Here is a 17136-nt window from a genome sequence, read left to right as displayed (position 1 = left end):
TAAGAAGGATAAAAAGAAAGCTGTGCATATAGTGAAAAAAATATTAAAGAGTTTAATAGCAGCTTAAGACTGGGGGTTTTGGCAGACCTAACACAGAGAGAAATTAAGCTCTGAACACAGAAGGTTATAAAGTGTTTATAGTAACAGACACGTACATACAAGGAGCTCAGCAAAGGAGGCAGAAAGACAGTGACTTTCCAGAGCCAGGGTGAAGGGACCAGACCTGTCCTTGGGCGAGATGGGCTCATGATACCTGCCAGAGTGCATTAACCACGCAGCAGGACATGGGGCCACCCAAGGACATCTCTCCAGTGGCTGAACAAAGTGCGTTGCAGCTCTTGAATGCACCTACTTGTGTGTGTTGATGTAGCATGATACCCACCATAAGGTCATCTGTGCTGCTGGATGACCTGGCTGTGATCCCAAGTTGTGGCCAGACAAGGGGAGGATGGAAATCGCTCCCAACGGCACCTAAGCACCCAACTACATTTGTTAAAGCCACACAGCAATTCTGTCATTGTCAGGAGTATTTCATGAGCTCTGCATGTGTACAGAGCAGGTCTCGCATGTCCCATGAACCTGTGACACTGCGTGTGCTGCAGAAGTACACAGGAACATTGTTGTGTTCTGGAGTCCCAGGAGAAATAGTGGTGCTCCTGGCATCGAGGGCATGGGCAGAGTTAAACCACTGCAGCTGAGACCATGTCACATCCATAGGCACAACAGGACCATGTCACTGTCTGTGACCTGATCCCCTGCTTTTGCCTTTGCATTTTGCAAAATGCTCATGAGATGGGAAAACCTTCACTGGCAAAGCTACAGCCCGGGACGCTCTCCTGGACACGGCTGGGTATGAAGACAAGGCTCAACATCTGGGTGTCAACCACATCACGAGTGGCACCTGCTGCTGTGATGATCTGCACGTGGCAGGTCAGTGAGGAGCATTGTGCTGCAGCTTTTTGGAGCTGGGAAACATCAGCCAGAGATATTTGCTGAGGACAAACCTGAGCTGAGGAAATACTGATTTTCTTGGAAGTCTTCACATGACCACTCCATCACCTTTCTCTCCTACTCTTACTGTGTCTCCCTGAGAAATAAGGTGGGGCCAGGAGATCAAATGGTCCCCAGACAGGTCCCCCATGTACTGTCCTACTGCTGGTTAATCCCATCAGGGAGACACATTTGCTAGAACAGGCTTGGCTATGCTTAAGACGTCATGTTTTCCCTGAGGTGATCTTTCTGGCCCAGCAGGGTCTGCCTTACGTCTCTGGATTTGCTACAAACATGGAGCTAATCCACTTTTGGCAAGGAAACCTGAGAATTTAGGGCCGTGGAGCGTGAGGAGATGAAAAGGCACCGTATAATGTATTATCTGAAGTGCTCTGTTGAATTACCATCATACGAATCAAAATGACTTAAACAAAGCAACTCAGCTTTTTACCACAACAAAGCACAATATTCCTGAGAGAGGTTTCAGAGTCCTGGTCCCTGGCTGTGCTCCCATCCTACTCATTCCCATGGATGAAGAGCATCATTCTCCAGTGACCTATACCCTGCCGGAGCGATGGTGAGTTCAGCTTCTGGACCAAATGGACTCAACACCCCATCAGCTCCAGCTCTGGGGATCAAGGGTCCTCAGGGCCGTGCAGGTAGTCCTTGCAGGTTCTGTGGGGTGCGAGAGCCCACTGAGATGGGTCATATACCCTCAAGCCCCTCTCCCACTCAAAGCATCACAAGCTGTGGCCTCTTACCTGCTCTGTTTCAGAGTAGGGGTTGTTCAGGACCACGGGCACATTGCTCTTCCCCCACAAGTCACCGAAGACACGGTTGTTCTCCATCCGAGATGGTAAGGCGTTCTGTGACTTGTTTTCCCCTTCCCTGAAACTGAAGGGTTAAAAACCATTTAGGTCAGTGGGCTGGAGGGTGGGTGCTGGGACAAGGGGGCCAGGTCCTGGCATGATGTCTCCAAGACCTGTTCCAGCTGCTTCCCATAGGAGTGAAAACTCACTCATCACACTGCGGGAGGGGAGGAAACACTCTGCCTTGGCCAAGGCAATGAGTCACCACGGCAAGGGCAACCCAAACACAATAGAAATATCACCGTGTAGGCGAGCACAGCGCCTGCAAAACAACAGGAAACCCCTGCCCTGACACTGGCTCTAGCATGGTTATGTGCCAGACCCTCTGCACCCCGAAAACCAAGCTGGAGCCCTACAAAAGCAAGCACAGAGCTGGGAGGCGGGGGAAGGAGAACCACACACATTTCCAGCTGCAAAACCTCATAGGGAAACCAGCTGGATTTGCAGAGCTGCTTGGTGTTTATGAGCAGAGGAAAGGCAAAAACCCAAGGAAAAAATAGGTGGCTCCCAGGAGGGAGAGACAGCTCTCTCCCCTCTTCCCGACCTTTAGAGATGATGCAGATGTGGGTGAGTGCAAGCAATTTTACCCAAGCAAGCAGAGGGCTTGCCTCCATAGGGCTGGGGACATTGGTAAGGCTGAGGGACTGAGGATATCCCCAGCACTGGCCTGTGCAGTGAGACTGGTGTAACTCGGGGTGCACGAGGTCTCCTCGGCATGTTTTGGCTGCGGACTGTACTGCTGGATGTCCATGAGGCTGTTAAACGCCATCCCAGCAGGTAATGGAAAACCTCTCCCATAGGAGTCCTCATGAAGGATTAAAACAAGTGGGGTCTAGAGGTGTGATATTCAGAGAAGGCAGGTTGTGGCATCCACATCGAAGGCAACGACCACCTGGTGCAGCCACACATGGGAAGCAGCTCCATGGCTTGAGCTGCATGGGACCATAGGTCAGGACTGGCTGCCACGGCTGCCTTCAGCGTTGCTCAACAGACCATCAAGTTAATGTGCTCTGGCAATGGTTTTGCTCCTGCTGTCGGTTATAAATGCCTTCCAGATGCCCACTAAAGTAAATTGTGAGCCTTCTCATTAATGATGTTGGGTTTTGGGCACCAACCGAAACAAGACACTCGCACTCAGGACATAATTCACACCAACACAGTTCTCTTGACATCATCTCAGGTAGACACACAAGTACAAATTCAGCTTCACAACCCTCTTTAGACTCACCGAATGGTTTGTCTTGAAAGGTACATTAAACTCCATCCAGTTCCACTCCTATGCCATAGGCAGGGACACCTCCCACTGGATCCAGTTGCTCCAAGCCCCATCCAACCTGGCCTTGAACACCTCCAGGGATGGGGCAGCCACCACCGCTCTGGGCAACCTGGGCCAGGGCCTCCCCACCCTCACAGCAAAACATTTCTCCCTAAGATCTCATCTCAACCTCCCCACTTCCAGCTGAAAACCACTCTCCCTTGTCCTATTCCTGCACTCCCTCATCAAGATCCCCTCACCAGCTTTCCAGGAGCCCCTTTCAATACTGGAAGCTGCTCTAAAGTCTCCCAGCACCCTTCCCTTCTCCAGGCTGAACAACCCCAACTCTCAGCCTGTCCTTCTACAGGAGGTGCTCCAGCCCTTGGATCATCTCTGTGGCCTCCTCTGGACTCGCTCCAACAGCTCCATGTCCTTCCTGTGCAATCCCTTTTTCTTTGCCCACCCCAGCCCGTATTTTAGGTACAGCTTGAGGAAAAATGCTTCAATTCAAGATGATTGCCCTGCGCTCTATGTTTTCTGTAATCTTTCTGCATTTACAGAGCAACATTCAGCTGCCAAAATATTACACCAGTTTCCTGGATGCCTTCCAAACATTGGCTGCCTTAGGGTGAAAGTGGCCAGCTTGGTGCAAGCGAGGAGGTACAGGTTCTGCAGGGGCAGCTTTTACTAGGTTTTCTATCCCCTGCATTGGGAAAAGAAAGTGGTTCCACTTGGCTCCTACAAGTAGGCAAAAGGGTTTAAATCAGATAAAGCACAAGAAACCCCACCTGCTGCACAGCCGCAGCCAAAGACGACAGGTCCCAGCTCGCTGCTCCTCGGCGGTGGCACTGCTAGGTGTACCCTGTGGTTGGGGACAACTACGAACCATACATTACCCCCTCAGCTCTCCACCAGCCCATCCAAAAGGTCTCTCAACACATCCAGCCTACCTATATCTGGAGGATTCCCAGCAGTGAGACAGAGAATTAGCAGGATGATAATTCAGCAAATCTGGCTTTTCCTCCAAGCCAAGGCCAGCTATTAAACCTCCCAGCAAAAGCTCATTTCCATGGCTGCACATCCCGGCTCTCTTGCTTTGAGCCTCACCATAGAGTCTTTAAGGTTGGAAAAGACCTCTAAGCTCATCCAGTCCAATTGTCATCCCAACACCACCATTACCTGCTAAACCATGTCCCCAAGTGCCGTGGTCACACAGTCTTTGAACCCCTCCAGGGACGGAGACTCCAGCACTGTGCTGGGCAGGCTCTGCCAGGGCTTCACCACTTCTTCAGCAAAGAACAATTTCCCAGCATCCAATCAAAATGACCAAGCTAACCCTCCCCTGGCACAACTTGATGTCAACACAGATCCACTGTGTATACAAAATGATGGGCATACAAACACCTTCTCTTGTAGATGACAAGCCCTAATGTGATGCTTCCCATAACTGGCCCAAAATCAAGATACAAGCACAAAATCCACAAGGTATTGGAAGAAACCCCTTGGTTTTACTGAAGCCTGGGACTTAGCCGAGGGAGCCTGCCTCCTAGGAAACCACGGACTCTCTCCAGGGGCACAGGCTTTGCCTCTATGCAGACAGGAGATACTTGAGCAGACAGGTCCCAGCATGCCAGACATCCCACAGGTGCCTCCAAAATGATGCTGAGCGCATGCCTGCAGGCGCCTGGCACAACCTGCTGCTTCCAAGAAGGTGTTTGCAAGCACATCTAAAAGGGCATCTGCTGGCACGAGGGAACCTCAGAGAGGAATCTATCAATTGGTGGCAGAAGCCTGAGGTCTCGGCTGGGAGACTGCACATGTAATCTCATCGTCTCACACCAGCAAAGCCATAAATGATAGTACCTGCTCCAACAGCATGGAAAAAGACCAGATGCTTGAATTAAGTCATCGCTGTAGTCAGCTACTCTATTACAAGTATTGCTGGAGTGGGGCTCTGTTCGTATTCACTGGCTTGAGGGATCACTCAACAGCGAGACACATCATCGCGAGCAACAGTGAAGTCCTGGTAGGCATAAAGGGTTGGATGCTCCAAAGCAAATCCTCCACATCCCACTACAGGTTTGCATCTGGGGCAGAAACAGGTTGTGCATTGCTGTTCTTGGCGGACTTACAGCTGCGTGAAGAAGGCAGAGAGGTGCTGCCCTCACCCTTCGTCCCTACTATAAAAGGACAGCCAGGCGTGGATGCGATAAAGCCATTAGACTAAACTTGGGGTTGTATCTCTCGCCTCTGTGCTGCTGTTGAGCTGCGGTTTACTCGGTGTCAGGCAAGGAGGTCTGTCCCTCACAGGGCTGCGGGTGCGTGCCCTGCGCTGAGCTAGCACAGACCTCTCCCGGATGAGGCTGCCCAGAAGTATCCGGCTCTGTCTTTTGGAGAGTGACAGGCAGAGAAAAGCCCATTCAGAGCAGCTACAGCCTCACCCCAGATGGAGGAAAAAGAATTAAAAATAGCAATTGCTTCATCTTACAAAAATTTCCTGCCCGTTACTTGCAACTGCCTTGTTTGCGAGCTCAGAGAGAAACAGGGTCTTTGGGGTCAGTTGTTTTCCTCTCTTGACATGGCTTGCCCAGTCAGCAACAGACACACTTGGTGACCTATCCCACTCATGAAAGGATGCCACTCACACACTCAAGAAGAGTGGCAGCATGGCCAAAGCCCATCCAGTTCCACCCCCTGCCATGGGCAGGGACACCTCCCACTGCATCTGGTTGCTCTAAGCCCCATCCAACCTGGCCTTGAACACCTCCAGGGATGGGGCAGCCACCACTTCTCTTAGCAACCTCTGCCAGGGCCTCCCCAGCCTCACAGCAAAACATTATTTTGCAATTTCTCATCTCAATCTCCCCTCTTTCAGCTCAAAACAGTCCCCCCTCATCGTATCCCTGCCCAGAACTGGACACAGGGCTCCAGGTGGGGTCTCACAAAAGCAGAACAGAGGGGCAGAATCCCTTCCCTTACCCTGCTGGTCCCACTGCTGTGGATGGGCACTTTGGAGCATTGAACAGGACTTTCAAAATCACCACTTTAGTGTCTTTGAAGACTGGAAACAACACCAAAGCCCTGTCCTCCAAGGCCCTTGTTTGGCTGAACTCCCCCACAGGCCAGATTCACAACCCAGAGATCCCTCTCTGACCTGGTCCCACTGGCAGGTCTATTTAATAATATTACTAGCAAGATCTCTTGGATCCAGAGCAGGTTTTGGGGTAGGGACTCTGTTTGAGGTCACCTTTAGTTCTGAAAAAAAAAATTGTTTATTAAAAGAAGAAATAGGAATCCTGCCCTCCCCAACTAGTGTGCAGGCAGAGCCTTGGGTGCTGTCTCACCTCGGAAAAAGCATCTGGCTGTTTGGAGAAATGAGAGGCACCACTGTTTTCTTTTCACTAATTTGATGATGTTGCAATGCTCCGAGTGATGAAGCAGAAGGGAAGTTGCTGAGACAGCCCTTTGAGAAATTTCTCCAAAGCTTTTCCAAAAAAGAAAGAAAAAAATGAGCGGAAAAAAAAAAGAGAAGTTTGTCACTTCTCTCCTTTGAATTTGCTTGGCAGAAGAATCTCTCTGATTTCCTAGGCAGAGATGAGAGACACCACTCGCTGCTGCAGTCCCCAGGGGCCAATTTGGAGGAAGCGATCAGGATGCCGACATCCACACCTCTGGTGATGGTTCTGTGCACTGATGCTGAGAGCATCACCAGCAACTGCAGAGGATGGATTCCTTCCGGGCCCTTATCCCAGTGCCTGACAACCCTATGCTCGAGCTTAGGGCAGCAGGGGAAGCTCACACATGCACACTTTGATCTTCGGGAGAGAAATGCCTTTTTACTCGCTCCTGGTGTGTCCTTGGAGGTGGCTACAAGGCTCCTCTGTGCGCTGTTCTTCCTTCCAGCGTTAGAGGATGGGGGAAGTGGCTCATACCTCCCTCACCTTTCTTTTGCCCCACAGAAAACCATACTCCAGAGGGCATCACGTCCTCAGAAGTTAATATTTCCTTGCTGTCATCCCCCTGGGTCTGCTTGCAGGCTGCAACGTTGGAAAACAGGCGCTCTGCAGGCTCCTCACTGCAAGGGTTAAGGCAGGATCTGGCACAACAGCACATGTTTGAGGGAGAGGCAGAAGGGATTGGGCAGAGGCTGAGATTTGCAGCTGCAGAGGACAGAACAGAGCTCCGAAAGGAAGTGAGGATGTTGGAAGCAGAAGGAATAACTCCAAAAGGTGGGATGCTCTCTCTGGAAAGGCAGTGGGGCCAGGGTGCCCAGAGCAGGCAATAGCAGAGCAATCAAAGCAAGAAACCACTTCCTAAATGAGAAAGAGGAGCTTGAACAGCACTGAAGGAAAAGGATAAAAACCTCCTCAAGAAGCATGTGGCGTGGCAGCAAGAAGGTCTTACACCTTCCAAAGATCAAAGCGTCGCTGGGCTGTGCCCAGTGCTGGGATTAGGGACTAATGAGCCAAGCAAGCAGCACAGAGCAGCTTTGGAGAGAAGCCTATGAAATATGAGGTTGATAAATGCTGTTGAGTAGGTATTGACAGATAAAGACCTGGGAAGAGATCCAAGAGATCCCAAAGTCCCACTGGCATCACTCAAGATTCAGCCAGCATCAGATGCAACCAGCAACCGCCACGCTTGTCCCTTCCCAGCTGTCCTGGCCTGTCAATGAGAAGACGGGGAGTACATAAGAAGCTGGGAAAGCACACAACCAGGACAGCTGATCCAAACTGGAAAAAGGGGTGTTCTATCCCCTATGGTATCACGCTCAGTATGTAAACTGGGGGAGCTGGCCAGAGCTGAGGGGGCGATCACTGCTTGGGGGAGGGCTGGACGTTGCTTTCCAGGCAGTGAGCAACTGCACTGGGCATTAGTGGCTTTGTGTACTCTCTTATTATAATATTGTTAGTATTTTTCTCTTCCTTTACTGTTCTATTACACTGCCTTTATCCCAACCCACGAGTTTTACCTTCGAATCATAGAACGGTTTGGGGTGGAAGACACCTCAAAGCCCATCCAGTTCCACTACTCCCTGCCATGGGCAGGGGCACCTCCCACTGGATCACGGTCCTCAAAGCCCCATCCAACCTGGCCTCCAGGGATGGTGCAGCCATGGCTTCTCCAGGCAACCTGTGCCCGGGCCTCTCCACCCTCACAGCAAAACATTTTTTCCTAAAATCTCATCCCCATCTCCCTTTTTTTTTTTCCTCAGGATGCAGCCCACGATATAACTGGATACATATTCAGGTGGAATATGCTGTTTGCAGGCACCACGTGGCTCTCTGGATTAGGCTGCTGCAGTCTGAGGGATGAGGAAGAAGAATCTGCTGAGGGAGAAGGGAAGGATTATTCACTGCCAAAGCCTCCTTCTTCACCACTTTGCAGAATGGCAACAACATGTTAGTTACAGGGAACCTTTTCATTCCAGAGGTTTCAAAGTTCAGTGGCCAAGTACAGAATAATGAAGACATCAGAAACGCAAATGAAATGTTTTGAGCCACACAAAGAGATTTTGGTGGTGGCAAAGGAGGTGGGAGGAAGAGAATTTTCTTTTCAAGAACTGAAAAATTATGGGGTTTGTTCCAATGCAGCATGGAGCCTGAAACCTCGAAACCCTTCATAAACAGAAATCCTGCTCTCAGCACACTTCTTCCTCTCCTGTCTCCTGATGCTGGTTTTTTTGGACCAAAACTGCCATGTTTTCATCATGCTGTTCATGTTATGGAATAGACCTGAGCAGAAAAATAAATATTGGCAACTCAGTGGCAGAGAGGGAAGGACGATGGGACATGACAATCTCCCTAGAGCTCAGAGGGAAAAACAGACCTAGGTTAGCTGGCAGTGAGTGAATCAAACTCTATTTTTGTTTTCTAGCCCACGGTGAGCCTCATGGCAGAAATGCCAGCTCTCATCATACCTTGCACCCCACTTCTATGCTCTCTTTTGTGATCGACCTCATCGCAGATGGCTTGAGCTGAGTAGCAGACATTCAGCCGTGGCTGCAGCCCATCCCATGGGCATGGAATATGGACACAGAGCACCTTGAAGCTGGAAATCAGCAGGGAGGAAAAGCCCAGTCACTCCAGGAGCAACTCCCCCAGGGACTGCAAACCGCAGGATGGAAACAAACTGATGTTTTCCCCCAGTGCAATTTCATAGTTTCCAGTTTTCCTTGCAAGTAACATTAGAGACATGGGCTGGAAGCCCAAAGCATCAGGTGTAGTTTGAATCGCTTTTGGCAAAGCCCATCTTGAACAAGAAGCGTTTGGCTCCTTGTGAATAACCTCAAACTCGTACCATTCCTTTTTGCCCTAGAAAAGCTGTCGCAGCTCTGTGAGCTGGACAGGCGTTGAGAAAGTGCTGCAGGCTGTGAAGGTCAGCAACTAGAGGAGGTGGAGGCAGAACAAAATTGGTCCAGAGATCAGCATCTCCAGCTGAATCGATGGACAAATGGTCCAGGCTGTAGGTGTCAAATTCAGCCTTGAGTGAGGTTGTGCACCCTCCTGATGTCTAAGCAGAACTCTATTCGTGTTTTGACTCATGCCAGCTTTCCTTGCTACTCTCTAGCCTGGAGAAGTCACAGCCTATGGCATGCGAGCAGCATCAATCTAAGGCTTGCTTATTTTTTGGGCATTTCTTGGGCATCAGCCAACACAGACTCCTCAGTTATCCACTCCCCATCGCTCCTCAACCTTTCTGCAATTCTCCTGTGGACCAAGAAAACTCACTGTAGAAGACCTTCACAATGACCCGGCTCTGTCTGAGACCAGGCAGATGAGATGAATCATCTCCAGCACGTTGCAGGAGCTGGGGGGGAGAGGAGGCTGAGAAATGCCCTTTACCCTGCACAGCAGCTCTTGGCAAGTTCTTCCTGCAGTATAACTCCTTTTTCACTTCTCTGCTCAAACTCAGGAGAGCTGGGGAAGGGCTCTTGATCAGGGAGGGCAGGGAAAGGACAAGAAGGAATGGTTTTATCTGAAAGAGGGGAGGTTGGGATGACATCTTGGAGAGAAATGTTTTGCTGTGAGGGTGGGGAGGCCCTGTCCCAGGTTGCCCAGAGCAGGGGTGGCTGCCCCATCCCTGGAGGGGTTCAAGGCCAGGTTGGATGGGGCTTGGAGCAACCTGATCCAGTGGGAGGTGTCCCTGCCCATGGCAGGGGGCGAGGCTGGATGGGTTTTAACATCCCTTCTCACCCAAACCATTCTGTGATCTATGACTCTTGCTCATGCAAATGCTCCCACAAGAGTGAGGCTGCGACTTTTCATAAAGCAAAAGACTGAAAACTAATTTTGACCAAAAAGTGGATTTTCAGTCCCAAGATACATAGATTTTTATTAGAATGGTATTGAAAAATAAAGCAAGTGGAGTTTTGATGAAGTACCCACTTTGCTAGTATTCTTGCTGGTTTGAGGTACTTCAGTTTAAGTGAACTCTAAGCGTCTTGGTTTAATCTGTATCTGAGCAGAAGGGACTTCTCAAAGGAAAAAATAAAACAAAACACATTTTCCATCCCTTCCCCTCAGCTGGAACAGAATTTTCTCAGATACCCTACAGCTAGTGGGACAGGGCAGGGACAACAAGAGGCACAGTCTGAAGAGTGGGGCTGTACCTTGTATTAGTACTTGGCACTGTGTCCTCCGGGGGCTTCTTTGGGCTCTGACCCCCAGTTCCAACACAGCAGTCATCTAAGACAGAAGGGTTTTTTAAGCACTCCTACATATTCTGTTAGACCTGTAGTCAAGCAAAACCCTTTCAAGATCTCAGTTCTTTGTTTGCTTGAGCCAAGATCTCCCAGGGATGAGTTGATGCTGGATTAAAGGATGCACGGTCCTGACACGTATCCCTCAGCCATCCAGAGTGATGGGCTGGGTTAAATTGCCTCCTGTTGAACAGCAGAAACCAAAACCAAGGGTTTCTGAAAGCAGCCGAAACAAAAAGCAGCATGCGGAGACCTGGGAATGTGCTTGGTGGGAGGGGACAGCGGAGAAGGATGTCCCCAAGCATGCCCTGTCCCACCACTCTTTCATAGACATCTGCCACCAGTTGCCAGCACCAAGCTGATCTTTTTTTTCACCCTTCAACTCAGTACGACCACCCTAATGGGCCTTGAGTAACTGTGTCCTCTGCAGAAAAAAAACTGGGAGAGAACAGGAATGACAGCATGAAAACAAAGAAAGAAGATGGAAAACATACTGCACTGGGATGTGATGGGAACAATTGGTAGCTTAGTCTGATCTCTGCTGCCAAGCCATGGAGATAACCCATTACACAGGTCCTGCCCTTCTGCAGCTCTGCCTTTCCCCTCTCATTGTTTCTGATATTAAAAAAAAAAAAAATACCATTTTTCCCCTCTCTAAGGAAGCAGGTGCAGCGAGGGAACTTGAAGTTACAAATCCCTCTGTCACTGAACCAAGATCATCAGCTCCAGCAAACCCTCCTGAAAATGCCTCCAGGCTTTTACAGCCACTCAATAACCGAGGGCAGCCACAACCTGCTGCAGCACTTGACACTGCTCAAATGTGTTTGGGGACTCAGGGAAAGGCATCAGGAAGAGGCAACCTATCATTGCTAATAAATAGCCAGGAGGCAAAAGAGTTGGTTACGAAAAAACATAGATAGTAACAACATTTTTGCAAAGCATGAAGGGTCACAGGGAGCTACTTCGGCTCCGGAGCAATGGTCTGCATCCTCATGCTGAGGAAGATCAGGAGGACAACACCACTCGCATGGCCCCTTGCAGGAGCAGATAGCAGAAATGAAGTAGTTCCATCCACATGATGGGATTTCACCCTCCTTGAAAAGCCACAGGGAAACATCCGTACGCCCCCACCCTTGTTGTTCTCGCACACGCAGATTGAAACAGTCAGCCTGATCTAGAATGAGTCAAGGGGATGAACAAGCAGCTCCACCGCTTCAACAAGGGCCATTTCTGAGCTCGCAACAGGAATCAGTTCCCCCAGTCTCAGAAAACAGGTCCCGCTGTCCTTACACAAAGGTCCCCTTGATGTCAGCTGGAGCTGGACTGGGGCTCCCCTCTCCCCTCCCCAAGCCAGATCCTGACTGCCAAAAGCACAGAAGGTTCTGAAACTCATTTCTCCTGGGAAGCATCGTACTCTGCCAGTCTGACCTTCCTTCTCCCTCTCCGGCATTTAATCAATGGCAGATTTCAGCTGGAGAGCTCTAAAGCCGGATAGCAAGGACAGACAATACCATGAATCATACTTAGCAGGTGGGGAAACTGAGGCACAGGGTTTTGTTTAAAGCTTGCAATAAATTACATCGAGAACATGGGACAGAAACAAAACCCAGCCCAGCCCATGAGCCACTACATCGCATAGCTCAGCTTTCCACAACACATTACTCCTGCTCTCTCTCCAATTTCCCATGCTTTCATCTCTCTCTCTTTCTTCCATCACCTATTTCTAATTTTTCATTACTTTTATCTTCCTCTCACCAATCACTTCCCCCTTATTTTGCATCCCTTCCTCTCCATCTCCGCCTCGCAGCAGAGGTGCCCACTGACACCTAAACTAGCCACGTTGGGTAGTCAAAACCAGCACATTCCACCAAATGTAAAAAAATGTATTTAGGGACCTACCAGTCCACCTGGACTTCTATATCTCTTGTCTCTACCTTGGAGGGCGCATCTCCACCGCTGTCCTTACTGCTGCTCTTCAGGAGATCCAGGACAGGCTCGATTTCTTTGAGCAGTTCATTGTCTTCCATGCCGCCGTTGAGGCAAGAGTGACCACAAGCAGCCTCCTTCCCTTTCGCAGCGTCTTGCCCTTTGCTGCTGGTAACGACACCGTTGATGTGGACCATCGGCTCCACCTCCTGCCCGATCTGTCTTGTCCATAGGGAGCCCATGGTGCGTTCGGCTGCTGGCAGCGGCTGCTCCTTGCTGTGCAGGCTTGGGTTGGACAAGTCAACCGCCTTCGGAGTCGGGCAGAGAGGTCTGGTGACACGGATGGTTTTTGGTGTCCCGTCACCCGTAAAAGTGGTCTCCAGGTGAGTGGTGAAGCCCTCAGGGCCCCGTAGGATGAGGACCACGTAGGTCTCGGAGGCAATGCTTCTCAGAATTTCCAGCGCGGTCTCATAGCTCATGTCCACTAGGGGCCTGCCATTGACGGCTAAAATGATGTCCCCAGCCTGGATGAGGCCACTCTGCTCTGCAGCCCCTCCCCGGATCAGGTCTGAGATGATGACGGGTGGCTTGCTGACGCGCTCCTTCACCAGAAAGCCAAGGCCACCCACCTTGCGTTTGAAGAGCCTCACTGAGATGACGTTGGGCTGTATCTGCTGCACGCTGAACGCATTCTCTTCCATGGCAGCCCCCCTCTTCGAGCCAGCAGACTAGGACCTCGACACCCTCTGAGCGCAGAGAAATTCACTGCTCGAGATGCTTATCCACACCGGGGTGGGGAAGGGACAACTCTTTGGCTTTCAAGCAGCCAGCTTCACTGCAAAACTCCCCTGGGCTTCGGCTGCAGGCTGGCTTTCTGCAGCATAGTCACTGCCGCCTCTCTCAGAGGACGATGTCCTGGGGAAAGCAGGGTGTATCACGGGCAGAAAGCAAGGCTAGGGGCAGGGCGAGAAGGGCAGGCAGCGCTGGGCATCGTGCGGTCGCGCAGGAGCTGGAGGGGGCAACATGCCAGCTTCCAGTCAGCCTCTGGTCCTGCGCTGGGCAGAGGTGGAGATGCAGCCCGCTTGCTTCACTGACATCGCTGCAAACTGTCCACGAGCTTCTTTATCTAGAAAGGAGGAAGAAAAAAAAAACAGGTTAAAGAAAATAGAGCTAAGGCTGGCATAAGTGTGGGCGCAGCACGGGGCTCAGCGTGCCACAGGCACCCCCATGCATCAGCCTGTCCCCACAGATGCCACCCCCCGGGCTGCGTTTGGGAGACAGGCTGCAGTCTCTCATTGCTCTGAGCTTTGTTTCCTCTGCTCCCTCTGTGAAAATCGGCACCATCTGCTTGGCGAGGGCTAGGAATGCACAGGGGGAGATTGGGAGCTTTGCTCTGACCCTCCACAATTTGCCGTTGGGTCACAAGCAAAAAAAAAACACGCAAGGAACCTGTGCAAATGGGTCGAGCTGCATGGAGATCAGCGGTGATTTCTGCCCACCGATGGTCTTATCTCCATGCGTTTTCCAGAGTATCCAACAACGTGATGGCTGAGATGGATCAGGGTGACCAGACAGGAGATAAATGTCCCTGCCTAGGATGAAAAACATTCCATAGGTGCTGTCACACCAAAACTGTTCTGATGCTTTAGGAGAAAGAGTAGCAGCCACAAACAAAACAAAGCAGTAGAAGAGGGCAATGAGCTCCCCTTACCCTGAATTACGGCAAAGCACTTACAAGACAAGTGCTTTTAAGCCTGGCAGCAGGGATCACAGCCTCAGCCTGGCTCAGCTCCTTCTCTCCCTGTATTTCAAGCTTGGCACAGGGACACAAGAGGCAAAGCAAGCACTCTCTGGTGCCCAGCCCTGCCATTCAGTTCTGAACAGTGCCCAAACCAACTGCTTTAGCCGATGGAAAACCATTTAGAGGAGAACATGCAAAGAGTTTACTCAGCTCTGGGGGGAACCTCATGCAGCTGCGTATGACTTTCTACAGCCCTCGTGTGGCTTGGGGAGCCATGTCTCATTGACTCCTGATGGGACCCTGGTTCTTACAGGCCTATGCTTGCATTTAATAACTTCAACTCCCAAATGCTCTCCACGGTCCCCTCCCATTTCTTAGATGCTCTGGAGAACATTTCTCTCCATGAGGGCGCCCTGGCATTTAGCAGCAAGCTGAAATGCAGACGCCTTCTTTTCTTTTATAAATCTGAATTATGGGGAGAGAACAGAGGGCAATAGATCTGCAGGCTGGAGGCACTGATGTGCCAAAGAAAACACTCTCCTGTCACCCAGAGGCAGCACCTTCAGGGCAGCGCTTGCACCTTCAGACACCAAGCATCCTTCCGCCAGGAGCTCCCTCCAGCATCTGGGTGGTAAATACAGGGATCTGAGAAGCAGGACTGTGACACCAGCCCTGGCATTAACTCACTGGAGCATTTTAATCCTCATGTGATGAAGTCTGCTGACCTCAGCCTGTCTCTTTCCAGGGTAGTAAAGAACAGAGCAATTAGAGCCCAATAACCCGAGCTGATGGATTTAACCTCTATTGCCCTTCTGCTGTTACTGAGACATGCGTGCAAAAGGTTAAACGCCACCTGAGTAGGTCAGAGGGGTGTCACCTCCTCAAGGACTAATTAGCTCGAGTAACATAAGCGTTAATTGCTAGATGACTTCCCAAAAGTGGCCCTGGTTGGAGGCCACTGGAGCCCGACCTCTGCCAACTGTGATGTGCTGCCTCGGGGCAGCAGAGCGGGACATCTCCTCCAGATCCCTGGGCTACCTGGGGAGGGAAAAGCATATATTTGGGCAGGAAAGAAGGAGGAATTGATCTGCTTGGGCAGGGAAGGTCCTGCTCCTCTCCTCCTTCTTTCCCAGTCCCTCCATCTCTGCCCCAGCCAGAGCCCAGCGGAAGCCTTGGACAAAACAAAACCCAGCTGAGTCTTTTGCCTCTTTCACAGGCGAAAGCCTTTGGGGTCTTGAATGCCAGAGCCAAAGCACAGGACAGGCTTTGTTCTCCCTGCACAGGGTCTGCCTTTTCCTTGCCTGGCTCTCAGCAGCCCACCAGCACGGTCCCTGCATCTCCCAGCCCCTGCACTGGTCCCTCCTGCGAACAAGGTCACTGACACCCTGACAGCTCGGCAAGCCACACAGGACTCATCTCTAATCTATTAGGTGACATGGTAAGGACAAACGAGGCTTTCAAATGAGTGTATGCACCATACGAGATCAGGACTGCCAGCTTCCCTATCCAAGGGACAACCCTGTTATTTGCTCTGGGTTAGTCACCATCTCCACAGCATTCAAACTCCTCACAATCGGTGAAGTCGATGTTTGCATCTTGGCTGACACAGCAGGGCTAGAGCCATCTCAGGGACTGCCCGACACGAGTCCATGTCACTTGTCACTGTTGGGCTCCCCCAGCAGCTCCCGCAGGTGGATGCTTGACAGTCAGAGGGACGGTGACTTTCAGCCCAGCTCGACCCCTTACTGCAGTGTTTGCAGGGAGTGGGGCAATGCTGAGCTCCCTGGAAAGGGTCTTCACCCACCTTAAGGTGGAGAGAGCTGAGAAACCCTCAACTCTTCTCCCATCAGGCCAGTTTCTAGTGCTTTCCTCTAAAAAGCTTGTAGCAATGCTTATAGTTCGTTACACATTTACAACTCCAGCCTGCAAGACCCCAGTGAACAAGATTATTACTGGGCACACATCGTTCTCCATCTCCAAAACATGCCAACACCCCAGCATTCCCTATAAGGGAGAAGTAAAAAAACAGTTTATAGAAGATATCTAAGCACCCAGCCAGGGATTTCTCCAAGATAGGGCTGAGGACCAGCATGTTCCCTACAGAAAAGAGAGTAACTCGATCCTGGACCTTGCACGGTCTCCCCTGTGGGTGATTGGTGACCAGTATCTCCCCTGCCTCAGCTGTGGACTCTGCAACAGCAGTCGGAGACTGGATGGAAGGCAGGGAATGACGTTATTTACCTGTTCAGGACTTTTTCTTTTCCTTCAAACTCAACCCTTTTCTTTCCTATTTTTCAGCTGCTCCCCAGAGTAAGGAAGGTCAGAAAAAAACCAGAAGCAGAGGCAAGGAGATTGAGAGCAAACTGTCTCTATGTGCGTGACCTTTCTACTCCTTTGGAGTAGAGGTGGACTGGCATTTTTGTAGAAATATAAAATCATTTAAGTTGGAAAATAACTTGAAGATTGTCAAGATTGAATGGTTGGACTCGATGATCTGGTGGGTCTCTTCCAACCTGGTTATTCAATGATTCTGTGAGTCTAAGTCCAACCATTTTTCAGCTACAAAATCTTGCACAAGCTCAAACCAAAGATGGGAGGGACGGGGAGACGTTCAGGGAATGAGAAGGCAGCAGGAGACACCTGGGAGCACAGG

General features: G+C 50.7%; 1 protein-coding gene across 5 annotated transcripts in view; it reads right to left on the bottom strand.

The window, feature by feature from the left end:
• Nucleotides 1–17136, bottom strand: part of NOS1 (nitric oxide synthase 1) — a 72159-nt gene that overhangs the window by 29024 nt on the left and 25999 nt on the right. For all 5 annotated transcript variants that reach the window (XM_069870828.1, XM_069870829.1, XM_069870830.1 and 2 more), the window contains exons 2-3: nt 12716–13868; nt 1752–1884 (exon numbers count right to left, since the gene is read on the bottom strand). In XM_069870828.1, coding sequence (XP_069726929.1) covers nt 1752–1884; nt 12716–13443 — 861 coding nt within the window. In that variant the 5' untranslated portion in view covers nt 13444–13868. The remainder of the gene's footprint in view (nt 1–1751; nt 1885–12715; nt 13869–17136) is intronic.

The sequence above is a fragment of the Phaenicophaeus curvirostris genome, chromosome 17 (genome assembly GCF_032191515.1).
Source record: "Phaenicophaeus curvirostris isolate KB17595 chromosome 17, BPBGC_Pcur_1.0, whole genome shotgun sequence".
NCBI lineage: Eukaryota > Metazoa > Chordata > Aves > Cuculiformes > Cuculidae > Phaenicophaeus > Phaenicophaeus curvirostris.
The sequence above is the reverse complement of the archived record's forward strand: the minus strand, read 5'-3'. Positions and strand labels throughout refer to the sequence as shown.